Source organism: Erythrolamprus reginae, chromosome 6 (assembly GCF_031021105.1).
Source record: "Erythrolamprus reginae isolate rEryReg1 chromosome 6, rEryReg1.hap1, whole genome shotgun sequence".
Taxonomy (NCBI): Eukaryota; Metazoa; Chordata; class Lepidosauria; order Squamata; family Dipsadidae; genus Erythrolamprus; species Erythrolamprus reginae.
In genome coordinates this window covers 98,215,810-98,233,039 of record NC_091955.1, presented here as the reverse complement: position 1 = coordinate 98,233,039, position 17,230 = coordinate 98,215,810, and the positions used below count along the sequence as shown (strand labels likewise).

At 41.7% G+C, this 17,230-nt stretch overlaps 2 protein-coding genes across 2 annotated transcripts; one reads left to right on the top strand and one right to left on the bottom strand.

Annotated features, from left to right (window-relative positions):
• Positions 1–1,047: 1,047 nt before the first annotated feature.
• Positions 1,048–8,658, top strand: LOC139169106 (lithostathine-1-alpha-like). Its single transcript, XM_070754923.1, has 6 exons — positions 1,048–1,098; positions 3,081–3,143; positions 3,935–4,044; positions 5,980–6,126; positions 7,308–7,416; positions 8,460–8,658. The coding sequence occupies exons 2-6, from the start codon at positions 3,089–3,091 to the stop codon at positions 8,528–8,530; spliced, it is 492 nt and encodes a 163-aa protein (XP_070611024.1). The 5' UTR covers positions 1,048–1,098; positions 3,081–3,088; the 3' UTR covers positions 8,531–8,658.
• A 5,173-nt stretch (positions 8,659–13,831) lies between these two features.
• Positions 13,832–14,755, bottom strand: LOC139169105 (olfactory receptor 5V1-like). Its single transcript, XM_070754922.1, has one exon. It carries the CDS (start codon positions 14,753–14,755, stop codon positions 13,832–13,834), a length of 924 nt encoding a protein of 307 aa, XP_070611023.1.
• Positions 14,756–17,230: the final 2,475 nt, after the last annotated feature.

Below are 17,230 nucleotides of genomic sequence, written 5' to 3'. Positions count from 1 at the left end.
AAGTGTTGAAGATCCATCTCTGCTGGCAGACGTGGGGCCACTGAAATTTTGACATCTTGCCCAATGAATGAATGTGTGATGTGTGAATTTGTTTGCTTAGTTTTAACTGTGGGTTTTTAGTATACAGTTTTTATGTAGATTTTCTAACATGTTGCAAGCCACTCTGTGCTTCAGGAGAAGGGTGGCATGGAAATTGAATAAATAAACAAACAGACAGACAAACAGACAGACAAATATCAAGGTCATAATATGAGGGGCCATATCAATGGAGGAAATTCTACGATAAATTCTCCGAATCCCCTCCGAGTCCTCAGAGAGTGGCAGCATACATAACTAATAAATTACTATTAAATTATTATTATTATTATTATTATTATTATTATTATTATTATTATTATTATTATTATTATTATTAAATTCAGCCCCCAAAAAACAACCTAAGAGTTTGCAATTTCTTTTAAAATTATTTTTTAAAAAGTTTATTCCAAAATTTAAAAAAGCAAAACCGGACAAGATTTTTTTAAAAAACAAGCATGAGAAATAAATAATAAATAAAAACCTGAACATAATATAAATTGTCTCCCTTAGTTAAATACTGATAAATACATTTGAACAATAACAATTCCCCTCCCTTGCAAAACAGGCCTAGAGTTTATAAACTTCTACAGCCCTCTTTGGCCATAAATAATTTGCCCTAACCTCTATTTACTCTTTAAAAAGACATTAACAAGTAAAACCAACCCCAAAATTAAACTTTAAAAGCTCTCTGTGTGCAATCTGTTCTTGTAATTTACGCACAGACAGTGCACAATGGCTCCCAATGTATCATAAACCATTGCAATCATTATCTCTCATCTGTCGAGGATCAAACATAATACATTGATTTTTAACAAATAAAATAATTAGAGGTTGGAGAAAACAGCTGAGTGATAGGTTTGCCTGTGCTTCACAGGAACTTGGAGACACCTGCTTCCCGAAATGTCCATCTTTTGCATCCCCTTATCTTGATGGGCAGGGTGTGAGCCTGGCTATATAAGATGGAAAAGAGATCTTGGTGATCTAGAGGATTTCTCCTTCAGACTGGATCCCTCTTTGAAGGTGAGAGTCATAGGTTAGAGAAAGAAGAGTAACATGACGCAACCGGAGAGGGAGAGAGAGAGCTTGTAACGTATTTGTACTTTCAATTGCTGTGAATAATACCAGAAGCAACTTCTTCCTATCTTTTCCCCCTTTCTGTTCTTCTTTAGCCTTTCCCCTCCTTTTTGATCTTTCTTTTCTTCTTTATTCTTCCTTCCTTTATATTCATTTATATTAGTTTTCAATGTTCTTGTTTAAAAGTTTTAATACTAGTTCTGTGTTAGCAAAAACTTCAGAAGAGAAGGATTTAGGGGTAGTGATTTCTGACAGTCTCAAAATGGGTGAGCAGTGTGGTCGGGTGGTAGGAAAGGCAAGTAGGATGCTTGGCTGCATAGCTAGAGGTATAACAAGCAGGAAGAGGGAGATTGTGATCCCCTTATATAGAGCGCTGGTGAGACCACATTTGGAGTACTGTGTTCAGTTCTGGAGACCTCACCTACAAAAAGATATTGACAAAATTGAACGGGTCCAAAGACGGGCTACAAGAATGGTGGAAGGTCTTAAGCATAAAACTTCTCAGGAAAGACTTCATGAACTCAATCTGTCTAGTCTGGAAGACAGAAGGAAAAGGGGGGACATGATCGAAACATTTAAATATGTTAAAGGGTTAAATAGGGTTCAGGAGGGAAGTGTTTTTAACAGGAAAGTGAACACAAGAACAAGGGGACACAATCTGAAGTTAGTTGGGGGAAAGATCAAAGGAAACATGAGAAAGTATTATTTTACTGAAAGAGTAGTAGATCCTTGGAACAAACTTCCAGCAGACATGGTTGGTAAATCCACAGTAACCGAATTTAAACATGCCTGGGATAAACATATATCCATTGTAAGATAAAATACAGGAAATAGTAAAAGGGCAGACTAGATGGACCATGGGGTCTTTTTCTGCCGTCAGTCTTCTATGTTTCTATGCTTCTAGTAGCAATAACTTCAGGGATACTCACAGCTATGTATGTACAGATGCAACTCAAAAAATTAGAATATCATGCAAATATCCATTTATTTCAGTAGTGCAACTTAAAAGGTGAAACTTAATATACGAGAGATACTCATAACATGGAAGACAAGATAGTTCAAGCTGTGATTTGTCATAATTGTGATGATTATGGGGTACAGCACATGAAAACCCCAAATCCACCATCTCAGAAAATTTAGAATATTACATGCAATCAATAAAACTAAGATTGTACTTAGAACAATATTGGATCTCTGAAAAGCATATGCACATAAACAAACATTTGCCCTATATTCTAATTTTTTGAGTTTCACCTGTAGGCATTTATGTCTCCTGCTCTGATTAAAAGGGTTTTCAACAAAATCAGGAGAGACCCAGATGCAAAACATTCACCCCTCCTTGAAAAAAAATGATAGTTTGCACTTTGTGTGTTTATTTTATTTCTGTTTTCCTTCATTTTTGGCAGCTAATGTGGTTCACAGGATTAAAGGGCAGGTGGAAGGGAATTGCTTTTCTTGTCCAGAGAAGAGATGAAGAGACACAAAAGGAGAAAATCAAGGCGAGGGCCTTAAAATACGAATCCCTTCCATTTAGGCATTGAGCTCGTTGGGCTTGAGGATTACTTAAGGGTCCAAATTCTCCAAATTGTTCTATGGGTCAGCCTGCTCTGACTTTAGGCCATCCATACATCCGAGATCACACCTGCTGTGCCCCAGATCTTCATGGTCACAATGGGGTGAACCAACTATGAGAGTCAGAAGCTCAGAACCCCCATTTTGAGAATTACAGGCTGTGATTCCTGGCCGACTGGGGTCTCCACCAGTTGGTCAGTGTAGTATTGGGGAGAGGAGGGGGCAGCAATCCAGGTGGGTTTCATGGTTGAGGTGAAGGCCTGGTTCTTCCTTCTGGGAGGGAAACCCGAAAGGGGTTGGCCAGGCATTGCTGGAGGCCATTGAAGGTTCTTCTCAACTTCTCTCTCTCTCCTCAGGTCTGAAGATGCTTCTCCTCACTTGCTTCATCTTTGGGCTCTTGGGCAGCCTTGCCTGGGCAGGTAAGTTGTTGACCACACAGTTGATATATTCCAACTTTATCCTGTTTCCCCCATTTATCTTAGTCCTTGGCTTATTTTGGTTCTTAATGGGGGAGCCTCTACGTCTAGCTACGATCCCATTAGACCAACCCAGAAAGGCCTGGAGTTCCCAAAGGCCCCTGGGTCTCATTATGTGGACACAAAATCCTGGTATCGACAGGATGAGGCTGGCATCTGTCCACTAAACAGGTCCTGGGCATTTTACATCCACTAGGTTCGCATCTGGCTCTTTGGCTCTCTCTGTCTGGCCCACGTGAGGTCAGTGGGAAATTAGAAATCAAATGCAAATGAGTGTTTGTCATACACACAATACAACTGCACTGCTTTTATCTCCAAGGCAACTTTTTATTTTCAATTTACCTGTGGGAGTGTCTGAGTGCCTACAGACCTTCATAGATCTCTTGGTTTGGCCCTCACCAACAGTCCCAGGTTCCTATGTGGCCCCTTGGGAGAATAGATTGCCCACTGAAGCCAAGATCCACAATACAAGGGAAACAAGACATTTTCACACCCATTTTACATTATGACTTTTTCAATTACAAATATCAGACTGATATAAATCCATCCTAATTCCAATTGACTCGTTCAGTTTATGTCACTCTTTCCAGCTCATCTTCATGGAATGAAAACTTTTTCTTCTCTGGAATGTTTATCAAGTACCGTAGTTATAAATGTCTCTTTTGCTCAAGGATTTCTCCACTTTGTTAATGTCCATGAAGAAAAAGTCCATTTTTATTCTGTTTTCTGAGCAGGTCCTCAAGGCCGGACTGTTTGTCCTTCTGGCACCTTTGCCTACAGAGACGGAAGTGAGTGGAGTTGTTTCAAGTTCTATAGAGAGCGGCTCATCTTTGAAGATGCTGAGGTAACTCACCTGAAATATCTCACCTGAGTGGGAAGAATTCCCTTAATCTGGCCCAGAGCTTCCCCAAACTTCACAATGCCCAGAAGTTCATGCCATTGTTTAAATGAAGAGCACCTATCGTATGATTTTCCTTGAAAAAAAAGATGATAGTCTACAAGAAAGAGTGAAAGAAAATATTTTAATAATTCTGTTGAATTCCTTTCAATTTAACAGGATTAATATCATGGCTCAATATCAGTAAATTTTGTTAAAGGAAATAATTTATTTATTTGACTTCTATGCCTCCCAATCCCGTAAAATTCGGATGAGACCCCTAACTGCTACATTTAAATGGGATTGGATATTGTGTGGTTGAACAAATTGTGCAACTCGGCTATTGTCTTATCCATGTTGTGGGACCAAGGCCAACAATCACAGGGTTAACAGGGGTCTTCACATAATTTTACTTGCAATTATGACAGTGATGAAAGTGATTATGGCCAATACTGAGAGTTATGACAGTTGCAATTTGCTCAGCAATTGTTCACTAAATGACTGAGTTGCTAGTCCCAATTGTAGTTGTGGGAGAGAGAGAAGAGGGGAGGAGGTGTTCATTTGTGTGTGGAAAGAAAGAGACACTCTTAGAGAGAAGAGGTCACTTTCAAACAAAATAGCTTGAATTTTTGTGTTCCCTCCTTTAACAACTACAATTGGGACTGACAATACAGACCTCTTGGAAATGGGGAAAGGTGGACTGTAGACAGTCTAAGGTTAAAGTTTTGGGGGTTCAGGAAAGAAAGCTCAGAGTCAGGTAGTGAATTGATCCCTCTGTTGCTGAAGTCGTATTTTCTGCAGTCAAGTTTTGAGCAGCTTACATTTACTTTGAATCTATTGCATGCTCATGTACTGCTGCGGTTGAAGGTGAAGTTGGCATTAACAGGAAAGACATTTAGGTATATGATTTTATGAACTACATTTAGATCAGATCGGAGACAATATAGTTGTAAATTGTCTATTCTCAGTATTTCAAGTTTGGTGGAAAAAGGTATTTTGTTGCGAGCGGAGGAGTGAAGAATTCTTCACTCCTCTTCTCACAACAAAATACCCGACTCCACCAGACTCAAAATTCTTGGTTTAGACAACTTACAACTCCGTCGTCTCTGTTCTGACTTAATTATAGTTCATAAAATCATATACCAAAATGTCCTCCCTGTTAACAACTACTTCACCTTCAGCCGCAACAACACATGAGCACGAAATCGATTTAAACTAAATGTCAACCACTCCAAACTTGACTGCAAAAAATACGACTTCAACAACATAGTAATCAACGCCTGTAATGCACTACCTGACTCTGTGGTTTCTACTCCTAACCCCAAAACCTTTAACCTTGGATTATCTACAATTGACCTCTCCCCCTTTCTAAGAGGTCTTTGCATAAGCGCACCACTGTGCCTACCGTCCCTGTCCTATTGTCTTCTTTTGTTACTTTTTATCATTATTTATCTAATGTCTTATTTGTACAAATTACCACCCTATAATTGTTTGACAAACAAACAAACAAACGAATAAATTTAAAAAATATGATCACAAAGATTGTTTATGTAGAGTAGGAAGAGTGTTGATCCTAAAACACTGTCTTGAAGGTCACCACTATTGATAGGAGCAGGATTTGATATGGCACTTCCTGTTTTGACCACTTATTGTCTGTTAGACAGGAATACAGCTGTCTAATCATGCAGTGGTCCAGAGATTTCATAGGATTATAGTTTCAGAAGTAGTTTGTCCTGTACTACTGAATCAAAGGCTTTACAAAAGTCTATGTAGATTGCATTTATTGTTTTACCCAGTAAAACTGCGAGACGCCTGGGTTGGTAGACCTGCATAGTAGCAGACCTACAATGGACAACATGATTTGTTGTTGATAAGATATTTTTGGTTCTTCCCCCTTTGCAGGAAGAGTGTCAGAACAGATGGAAAGGTCATTTAGCATCTTTCAACTCGGAAAGACAGGCAAAATCCATTGCTGCCTATGTCGCTAAAGAAAATATGGAGAGTCGTTTTGTCTGGATGGGACTTCAACGAGATGAAGACTCTGATATGGTGAGTGTTTGGTCCTCCTGTTTCTGAGCAATTAGCAGCTCTTTCCATGTGGAGGCTTTTTGAACCATCCCTGAAAAGCCCAGAAACCTTGTTCCATTTCCATTCCCTGATGCCAGATTATGTGCAGGACCACCTTCTGCCACACGAATCCCAGCAACCGGTCAGTCCCGCAGAGTCGGTCTTCTCCAAGACCCGTCAACTAGACAATGTCGCTTGGTGGGGCCTAGGAGAAGAGCCTTCTCTGTGGGAGCCCCGGCCCTTTGGAATCAACTCCCCTGGATATTCGCACTGCCCCCTTCCTTGCCTTTCGCAAGAGTCTTAAGACTCATCTATGCCGCCAGTCTTGGGGCGATTAGATCACAGCCCCCTGGCCAGTGAAAGGTTTGTATGGCTGTTGTTTGAATGGGTAGGACTGATTTTTAACACAACTGGGAATTTTAGATTGTTTGTTTAGTTGTAATTTAATTGGATTTAGCTATTTGATTTGTTGTTTTTATATGTTGTAAGCCTCCCTGAGTCCTCGGAGAGGTGCGGCATATAAATCCAATAAATAGATAGACAGACAGACAGACAGACAGACAGACAGATAGATAGATGTTTCCAACTTAATGATTCCTTTCTAAGTCCCTTATCATCTTGATAGCTCTGAAGGCTCTTCAATTTGTCACTGTCCATCCTAAAATACAATAGTCAGTACAGGACATAATATCCTAGCTGACACCACCAGAATTATTCCTGGGTCTTTGGCTTGTCAGTATTTTCACTGTTGCTTTGAATGAAGAAGTGGAAGGAGTTGCTCAACTGGCACAGAGAGGATAGCCCCATAGCCCTCCTCCTCCTCCTCCCCCCACACTCCCTTCTAGCACTGATGATGCTTCCCAGCTGGGTCGTGGCTCAAAGGCTCAGGTGTCCTTGTAGCCCCAGAAATCCTGCATTCTGGGCATAGCAAGAGCGACAGCAGCAGCACTTGGGCTTATACAAAACTTCATACACCCAAAGAATTTAACTGTGTGATAGGCATGTGGTGCATGTTTGCAGAAAATCCTATTTACTGGGACTCACCCCTTTGAATTAATTGTAAGTTAGAAGCAGAATTGGAAAATATATCTCTCCACTCCCACCCCCCACTCCCCATGTCCCCCACTCACCCACCTCAACATGTTTTATTCTGCATTGCACAGATTACTGGATGGTACTGGGTTGATGGATCACGATCCAGGTTCAGAAAATGGGTTAAAGGCGAACCCAACGGCAAGACTGAGTATTGTGCCACTCTCTTTGCTGCAACTGGTCAGTATGAAAAGCCTTCGTTCCTTAGTGGGGTTGGACTTTGCATCTGGAATTGCAGGAAAGCAGGGGAGGGGAAGGGAGGGGAGGGAGGGAAGGATGGAAGACAGGAAAGAGAAGGGAAGGAAAAAAGAGTAGGGGGAGGGAGGGAAAGGAAAGGAAAGAGAAGGAAAAGATGGGAAGGAGAGATATAATATTGGGAATAGCTCAACTTGAAGGAGACTTTCTTGGGGTGGCTGATTTAAAGTTCTTATCGGAGACCCTTAGCAGGCAAAAGTTAGACATTTCTAGAGTCTCAGCATTTGTCGCAGCATTTGTCGCAGAGGCAACACAATCTAACGGCTTCTTTCTGCTATTTCTCATTCACTGTCACAGCTGGAGAGGTTTGTGAAGGCCTCATATCATTTCAGACATTTACATGGTCAACCAGCCCAATCAAAGGGACTCTGAGTGGCATATAACCACAAAACCTAAAACATCAATTGCACTTCATCTTAACAAGAAACCCAGATGTGCCACAACTGCAGTCTGGAGAGAATAGATTAATACAGTGTTTTTCAAGATTAGCCTTCAACTCCCAGAATCCCCCAAGCAGAGAGCCCAGTGCTTGGAGGAAGAGCCGGGTCTTAACTCTCTTTATGAAAGAGTCGAGTCTGTTGTAGCTCAGCAGGAAGACAGTTCTAGACGAGGGAGGCAGCCACCAAAAATAGGCCCTTCTGAGATGGTCAGGCTTAGATGAGGGGAGCTACAGCACCCCTCCCCCCTCATCTGTAGCTGATCTGGAAGGCGGAGTTAAATGTGCCATCTCTGTAGAGTCTTTGTATCTTCACAATGGTTAGTTGACTGGATTCTTGTGTACTGCCGCCCCGAGTTTTCGGAGAGGGGCGGCATATAAATCCAATAAATTGAATTGAATTGAATTCCTACTTGACACCACCCATGTGTGGACAGGCAGTTGTATTTGAGAGAAGATAGTCTGCATGTAGCCCGATTGTATGCCATGTTGTGCTCTAAAAATGATCACCACCCATGTTCCTTCCTTTCAGGGCACTTGACTTGGGTTGATCTATCCTGCAACTACAAATTTCCTTTCCTCTGCAAATGGAAACCCACTTAAGCCAAGTCTGGAGATGGAGCTTCCCCATGGATTGGAAACCTGAGCTGAGATCTTTTGATTCCAACTTCTTCACGTGTAAATCTTCTTTGGCCAGAAAGACCAGCTAAACGTCAAGCTGTTGGTTCCTCTAATCTGGCTTCTCTTTCCCTCCTTCTGAAGAACTTGATAATAAAGTCTATTGCTCTACGCTTGTCTTGAGTTTGACCTTTCTCCCGCAGGGGATCCAGGGCCCCTCCCTGAAGAAATCTTGGGGGGAAGAGGGCGTTGTGTAGTTGACTTTCCAAAACACTCAATGCAACCTTATCGGCTCCTTTCCTGGGGTCCTTCTCTCCCACCTTTTCTCTCAGAGGGAAATATGAGATTAATGAGAGGAGAAATATGGATGGGTGGAAATAATGTCCCCCCCTGGAGAGAAAAAGATCCAGGCAGGATGGGTACAGGAGAATCGCTGAACCAAAGAAGGCCAAAAACACTAACCAGCAAAAGCGGAAAGCAGGAAATGCATTCGTGATGTCCATCTTCTGGTTCATGGGCACCTCCTGTAGGGTCTGGGGAGGCAGAGGTCATGTCTCTTCCGGGGGTGTTTGAGCTGCAAAGCAAGGATGCTACTCTCCTGAGAAGGTTCCCTCTTCCCACTGGGGACAGATCAGCCCCAAAGGCCCTTGGATCAGTGGCCGAGCAACCCCACAATTGTCATGGCATCTATGCTAGATATAAACAAGTAAAATGGCTGCCACAAGACCTCTACTTCTTCAGTCAGTGAACTGTTGGCAAGATAGGTTGTGTGATTGTGTTCACACAACTACTAGAACCTTAGACTGAGATGTGTGGAACATTGGGGTGTGGTGGGCCTTTAGCTAAGGCAAGTAGCTGCTCTGTCTAGCAGGAGAAGATAATACTACATGTGTTGTGATTAGCTCTGGCCCAGCTCCTGCCCCAAGGACTGTGGATGTGGGGGAGACATCCACATGCTGCAGGCCTGTTTTGCCCCCCCCCAGTGGAATCTGCTGATGAAGGCTCCTCTGACCAAGAAGATATGAGTGACAGGGAGGAGGAGAGTGGGGCAGACAGCTCAGAAGGAGATCAATTATCTAGCTCCTCCTTGGATTCAGAACAAGAGTTAATGATACAGCCACACATGCAGAGAGCGATGCATAGGCAACAACAACTGAGAGATTATTATCAAATAAAAGGACCTGTGGTTGGGTGGGGCTGTGGTCATTAGTGAGGCTGCTATCAATAGCAGCCTGTGGGTTCGGCCATTGTGGAGGATAATCTGATTGCTGTATTTCGTGACTGCTTTACTGACTTTGACCTTTTGTGTGCTGATTTTCCCCCGCTTTGAAACTAAACCAGGGCAAAGTGTGTTTCACTTTGTGAAAGAAGAAGGACTGTGAATTGCCTCACAGCAGCAAGCTAAGTATCACCGAACTGATAAGGGACTTGTACCAATTACCAGTTTGTTTGGAGACCAGTGCTCTTTGCTATACCAAAAGAGGGCTTGGTTTAAGTGAATTTTCATTATAAAGAACATTGTTTTGAATTTTCAAACGTGGGTGTGTCTGACATTTGTACCTGTGAATTTTTGGGAGGAGTCTACCAGAGAGCCCGACAGAACAACGTGTGTACTTCTGGTTTCAGCTTCATTCACACACGCACACAGACACACTTAAGGGACTCAACCCAGACAAGACGGAGTGGCTGTGGGTTTTGCCTCTTAAGGACAATACCATCTGTCCATCCATCACCCTGGGGGGCTGTGGAGAATTACTGACCCCCTTAGAGAGTGTCTGCAACTTGGGCATCCTCCTCGATGCACAGTTAACAGTAGAGAACCATCTTTCAGCTGTGGCAAGGAGGCCGTTTGCCCATGTTCACCTGGTGCACCAGTTGCGGCCCTATTTGGTCCAGCAGTCACTGCTCACAGTCACTCATGCCCTCATCACCTCGAGGCTCGACTACTGCAATGTTTGCTACATGGGCTACCTTTGAAATGTGTTCGGAAACTTCAGATTGTGCAGAATACGGCCGCGAGAGCAATCATGGGCCTCCCCAGATACGCTGATGTCTCAACAACACTCTGCGACCTGCACTGGCTGCCGATAAATTTCCGGTCACAATTCAAAGTGTTGGTTATGACCTACAAAGTTCTACATGGCACCGGACCAGAATATCTCCGAGACCGCCTTCTGCTGCACGAATCCCAGGGGCTGATTAAGTCCCACAGAGTCCCGTCGACTAAACAATATCGTCTGGCGGGACCCAGGGGAGAGCCTTCTCTGTGGTGGCCCCAGCCCCCCTCCCTCCTCGCCTTTCGTAAGTTATTAAAAACTCACCTTTGCCACCAGGCATGGGGAAACTAACACACACCCCAATTGTCAAGGTGGATATTATTATTAGGATGGGGTTTCTGAGTTGCTCAGTCTCAACTTCAACAAATAACAACAACAGAGTTGGAAGGAACCTTGGAGGTCTTCTAATCCAGCCCCCTGCTTGGGCAGGAAGACCTACATTACTTCAGACAAATGTTTGTCCAACATCTTCTTAAAAACTTCCAGTGTTGGAGCATTCACAACTTCTGGAATCACTTATTAATTGTTCTCAGTATAAGGAAATTTCTTCTTAGTTCTAAGTTACTTCTTTCCTTGTTTAGTTTCCACCCATTCTTCTTGTTCCACTCTCACATGCTTTGGAGAATAGGTTGACTCCCTCTTCTTTGTGACAACCCCTGAGATATTGGAACAGTGCTATCATGTCTTCCCTGGTCCTTCTTTTCAATTAAACTAGCCATGTCCAGTTCCTGCAACCGTTCTTATGTTTTAGCCTCCAGTCCCCTCATCCTCTTTGTGGCTCTTCTCTGCACTCTTTCTAGAGCCTCAGCATCCTTTCAACATCCATCCTGGTTCAAGTCTGTCAAGATCCTTCTGTATCTTGAGCCTATCCTTTGGAGTTGGCTATTCCTGTCAGTTTGGTGTCATCTGCAAATTTGATGAATTCTCCATCTATGCCCTCATCCAAGTCTTGATGAAGATGTTGAAGAGTCCTGGTCCCAAAATATAGCCTTGGAGTACTCCACCGCATACCTCCCTCCATGTAGATGCAGTTCCATTGAGCTATCATACATGGTGAATGCGGTTTGTCAGTCAGTTTTGAATTCATCTAATGGTATTGTTGTCTAACCCATATTTTTCTACTATTTCTAGTAGTATCTAGTAGTCTATTTTATCAAATGGAGTACAAGTAAATTATGTCGACAGCATTATATTATTATATCAACACTTCTGGATTGAAACCATTCCATTGTTTGATTGGCCTCATTGTCAGGCAATGTCTCTGTAGTTCTAGGTTCGTTCTCTCTTTGATTAGTGTCCTTGCTTCTTTTGCCTTGAGATACTTTGGACAATAGGTTGACCCTCTCTTCTCTGTGACAGTCCCTCAACTATTGGGAGAGTTTTATCAAGTCTGACCGGTCCTTCTTTTTACTAGACTAGACACAGGCCGACCGTGCCCAGAAGGCCCCTTTTCATCAGGCTCAAAGTACGTTGCCAGAGGGCCTGGCTGCGAGCCAACCACAATAATATTAATAGTAAATAATTTGTGTTTAAATCCATTTGTGTGTGCATATTTCTTAATGGGCTCACCGCTGGGACACAACAAGTGCTGAATATAAATTGGCCTTTTTATTGAGTAATTGAATTACTGAATTATCACACTGAATAATAATAATAATAATAATAATAATAATAATAATAATAACAATAATAATAATAATAACAACAACAACAACAACAACCACGAATGACTGAAAAAAGGCTCTTGAAAGAATTAAGTCCATTCAAGACGACAACTAAACTTCATCTTCGGCTGTTTCTTAAAACAGATAAAATGAATCTTGAGTCTTTCTCTCAGGGGTAGATTTGCAAGATGTACAATACTGTTGTGGTTGTTAATATAAACTAAAAATCTACCCTAAGTCATCTCATAGGAAATGTTTCATGGTATTTTGAGTAAGTCCACTGAATATAATAGAATTCTTTATTTATTGTCCATGTGATTAGACACATAACAAATTTGTCTTTGGTGCATTTGCTCTCAGTGTAATAAATAAAATACGTTCATCAAGGATCATAAGATATAACACTTAGTGATACTCATAAGTTATTAATAAGCAATCAAATCATACTAGGAGACAAATAAAGCAATATAAATCGTAAAAATACAAGCAACATCGATATAGCCATAAATGGGAAGAGATAGGTTCTAGTAAAGATGAGAATAAGAATAGTAATACTACAGCCTTAGTAGTTAATTTGATAGTGTTGTAGGAATTATTTGTTTAGCAGAGTGACAGAGTTTGAGGAAAACTATTCTTGTGTCTAGTTGTCTTGGTGTGCAGTGCTCTATAGTTTCTTTTTGAGCATAGGAGCTGAAACAGTTTGTTTCCAGGATGTGAGTTGTCTGTAAATATTTTCACAGCCCCCTTTCTGACTCATGCAGTATATAGGTTTTCAATGGGAGGCAAATTGACAGTAATTGATTGGTTTTTTTTAACCTGTTCCAATTGTTCTGTCTCACTTGGCAACTGACCAGTAATTAATCTTCAATTAAGGCTCAGACATATTTTGAAATGAAAGAGTCTATTTACAATAAGGTTTGTTGAGAAGCACAAACTAGGACAAAGGAATGTTTTCCAGCTGCCAAAGTTCAGAATGGGAGGCAGAGTTGATAAGCGAAGTTTCCTAAACAAAAGCAGAATCATGCACAGAATTCTTTAACCCTATAATTGTCCAGAACTGTAGCAAGGTAGGTTTGAACAACAGACAAAAACTCTGAATGTGCTCTTTTCCTTCAAAGGATCAAATGTTGATTTTCTGCAAAGGGAACCTCCTACCCCTCCCTCTTATATACACCCTGGGGGAACAGACTGTGCACAGCTGTGCTCAACTCTTGCCTCCCCTGCATCCTTCTCACTCTTGCATCCAGGATAGGATCCCTCATCTCCTCTTTCTCATCAGACCCAGGCAAAGCCCCAGTTGGGTGTTCCAAATCCCCAGTTGGGGATTCTATGGCCTCTGTAGGATTCTCACACTCTATCTCTCCCTCCTCCTCACTGTCCAACTCCTCTTACAACCACACAGGCTGATCATGCCTGGATGGAACTGGTTCATCTGGCTCGAAGTCTGTTGCCAGAGGACCTGGCTGTGATGCAATCACAACACCTATGAAGCTGTCTCATTTTTCATAGAGAACACACATACACCCACAAAACAGTACACAACACAATGAAGCCTGTCCCATCTTCTAGATGTGGAGAAGTTTCTTCAGGGCCCCCTTCACCTCCTTGTTGCGGAGGGTGTAGATCAAGGGGTTCAGCATGGGGGTGACAATACAAAACATGGTGGAGATGAAGGTGTCCACCTCGAGTGAGTAGCCAGCACTGGGCTGATTGTAGTTCACAAAAGCGTTTCCAACAAAGAGTGTTACTACAGCAAGATGTGAAGCGCAGGTGGAGAAGGCTTTGCGCCGGCCGATCTCGGAGCGGATCTGCAGAATGGAAGACAAAATGTAGACATAGGAGAGGATGATGAGGAGAACAGGGACAAGACCCACCAAGGTGCTGTTGATGTAACTGACTGTCTTCGGGACTGAAGTGTCACTGCAGGCAATTTTCAGTAATGGGGGGACATCACAATACATGTGAGGAATGTAGTTGTTTCCACAAAACTCTAACCTGGAAGCCAGAGCAGCATAGATAGCTGAGTCCAGGAAGCCCCAGATCCAAACGGCCATGGACATCTGGATGCAAACCTTGCCCCTCATCAGGTGGGCATAGTGCAAAGGTTGGCAGATGGCAGCATAGCGGTCGTAGGCCATGACGGCCAGTAATGCCGGCTCACAGCCCGCAAAGCCGATCACGAAGAAGGCTTGTGCCAGGCATTGAACGTAGGAGATGGTGTACTGTTGGTGCAGGAAGTTCACCAGGATCTTGGGCACCACCACGGAAGAAAGGCAGATATCTAAGCAGGAGAGCTGGCTGAGGAAGAAGTACATGGGGGTGTGGAGACGGGAATCCAGGAGAATTACAATTATGATCATGAAGTTGCTCGCCACAGTGACCAGATAGTCAGCCACAAACACCAAGAAAAGGTGGATTTCATGGCTCAAGAGGCTGGACAAACCAAGGAGGACGAAGCCTGTGCCATGACTTTTGTTCTGGGCTTCCATGAAGAAGAAAAGAAACAGCTGGCAGGAACAGGAGAATGCCTGTCAGGAAAGCAAAGAGGAGTAAGGAATTTTGGAAAACACACCCAAGAGGGAAAATGACAACATCATTATTTGGGGTCTCTGTGGATAATGAAACATGAAGAATCTCTTAAAGATACAACAAAATACCTGACTCCGCCAGGCTTGAAATTCTTGGTTTAGACAACTTACAACTCCGTTGTCTCCATTATGACTTAATTATAGTTCATAAAATCATATACCAAAATGTCCTACCTGTTAACGACTCCTTCACCTTCAATGCAACAACACACGAGGACAAAATCGATTTAAACTAAATGTCAACCACTCCAAACTTGACTGCAAAAAATATGACTTTTAGTATTAAGGAAATATAATGTAAAAAAACACAGAATTGTAAAATATTAATTATTATGCATATAGATAAGTATAAATGTTTAATGTTGTTTGTATGTTTGTCGATATGAAATAAAAAAATAATTTTAAAAAATACGACTTCAGCAACAGAGTGATCAACGCCTGGAATGCACTACCTGACTCTGTGGTTTCTACTCCTAACCCCAAAACCTTTAGCCTTAGACTATCTACAGTTGACCTCTCCCCCTTTCTAAGAGGTCTGTAAGGGGCGTGCGTAAGCGCACCACTGTGCCTACAGTCCCTGTCCTATTGTCTTCTTTTGTTACTTTTTATCATTACTTATCTAATGTTTTAATTTGTACAAATTACCACCCTATAATTGTTTGACTAAATAAATAAATGAATGAATGAATGAATGAATACATACATACATACATACATACATACATACATACATACATACATACATACATACTCTATTAAGGGTCAAATATATTTATAAGAGTTGATGTTTAAAGGACTTCTTTTTCCCTGCCTTCCTAATCTCAATCTGAAACCTGAATTATTTTTATTAGGAATAACCATTGACAAATACGAGAAAAACAAAGTATACCTAATGTTACACATTTTCACTGCAGCAAGAGCATATGCCCAGAAATGGAGAAATAAAAATGCTTCTGCAGAAGAAGAAATCTTATTTAAAATTTTAACATGTGCAGATGGACAGACTGATTTTATTTATTTATTTATTGGATTTATATGCCGCCCGTCTCTGAAAACTTGGGGCAGCTAACAGCAATCATAAAACAGCGTACAATAATAATCCAATACTAAAAACGATTAAAAACCCCTTAATATAAAAAAACCCCAAACATACATACAAACATACCATGCATAAAATTGTAAAGTTAAAGTTAAAGGACAAATTAGACACAGATTACTTTGAAACCTGAAACTAATTATAACCTCTATTAAGGGTCTATTAACAACAACAACAAAAGAATGATTAGGGGACTAGAGGCTAAAACATGTGAAGAATAGGTGCAGGAACTGGGTATGTCTAGTTCAGGGGGAGGCCAAGTTGACATTCTATGACTTGTGGACTTCAACTTCCAGAATCCCTGAGCCAATCATGTTAGATCAGGAATTCTGGAAGTTGAAGTCCACATGTCTTTGAAGAGCCAACTTTGCCCTGGTCTAGTTTAATGAAAAGAAGGACTACAGGAGACAAGATAGCGGTTCTATGTATATTACCAATACGTACTTGACAAAATTCCATAAATAAATAAAAATTAATAAACTCCCTGTGGTCAGTTGCAACAGGACCTGCTACTTGATGGTTCTGCTTTCCAACCAGCCTCCAAGTTTCCACTGAACCAGATGGATATTTCTGCCATCATTACAGAAGGGTGAGAGCTGAGGGAGGAAAGGCTGTTCTCCTGGGTCCCACCAGATGACCCCTCCCCACAATAGGTGAGGGAGCAAATGGCCTAGGAGACCCCAAAATTAGTGCCATGAATTCTGCTTCAACTTTGCTTTCCAGAACCCTCGGCATGTGATGCCTGTTAATACTATGTACATAAGTCGTTGGTTTCTACAATATATAATTTAAGCCGGCAATGTATGGTTTAGGAATTAGCAGACTACTACTTTAAGAGCTAGTGTTACAATCAGCTATAAGAGGAAGCCAAAAGCGTCTCTCCCTGATTACTCTCTCTGCTATTCATTGCTATTTTTGCATTGTCTCAGTGACTGCTGTTGTTCCAATGATGGGTTAGATATGGTTTTTGAAGTAAGGTTTATAGATTTGTATATGTACTTTATCTGTGTATGACTAGGATTGTTCTTGACTAAGATATTTGCCAAAGTATATATATTTTATACACTGAATGTATCTGAATTATATTGCTGAATTACTACTTGTATCTCTGGTCTACCAGCTGGATATCTGCTACCTCCACGTTTCCTCTCTGTATCTTTGGTAACTCAAGGGTCACTCTGCACACTCCTTAACACTTAACAGTGCCCTCACCTGAAGCAGCCTCTTCAGAAGTCATCGGCCTCCTGAGAAGGACCCACGTCTTCAAACTTCCACTGCCC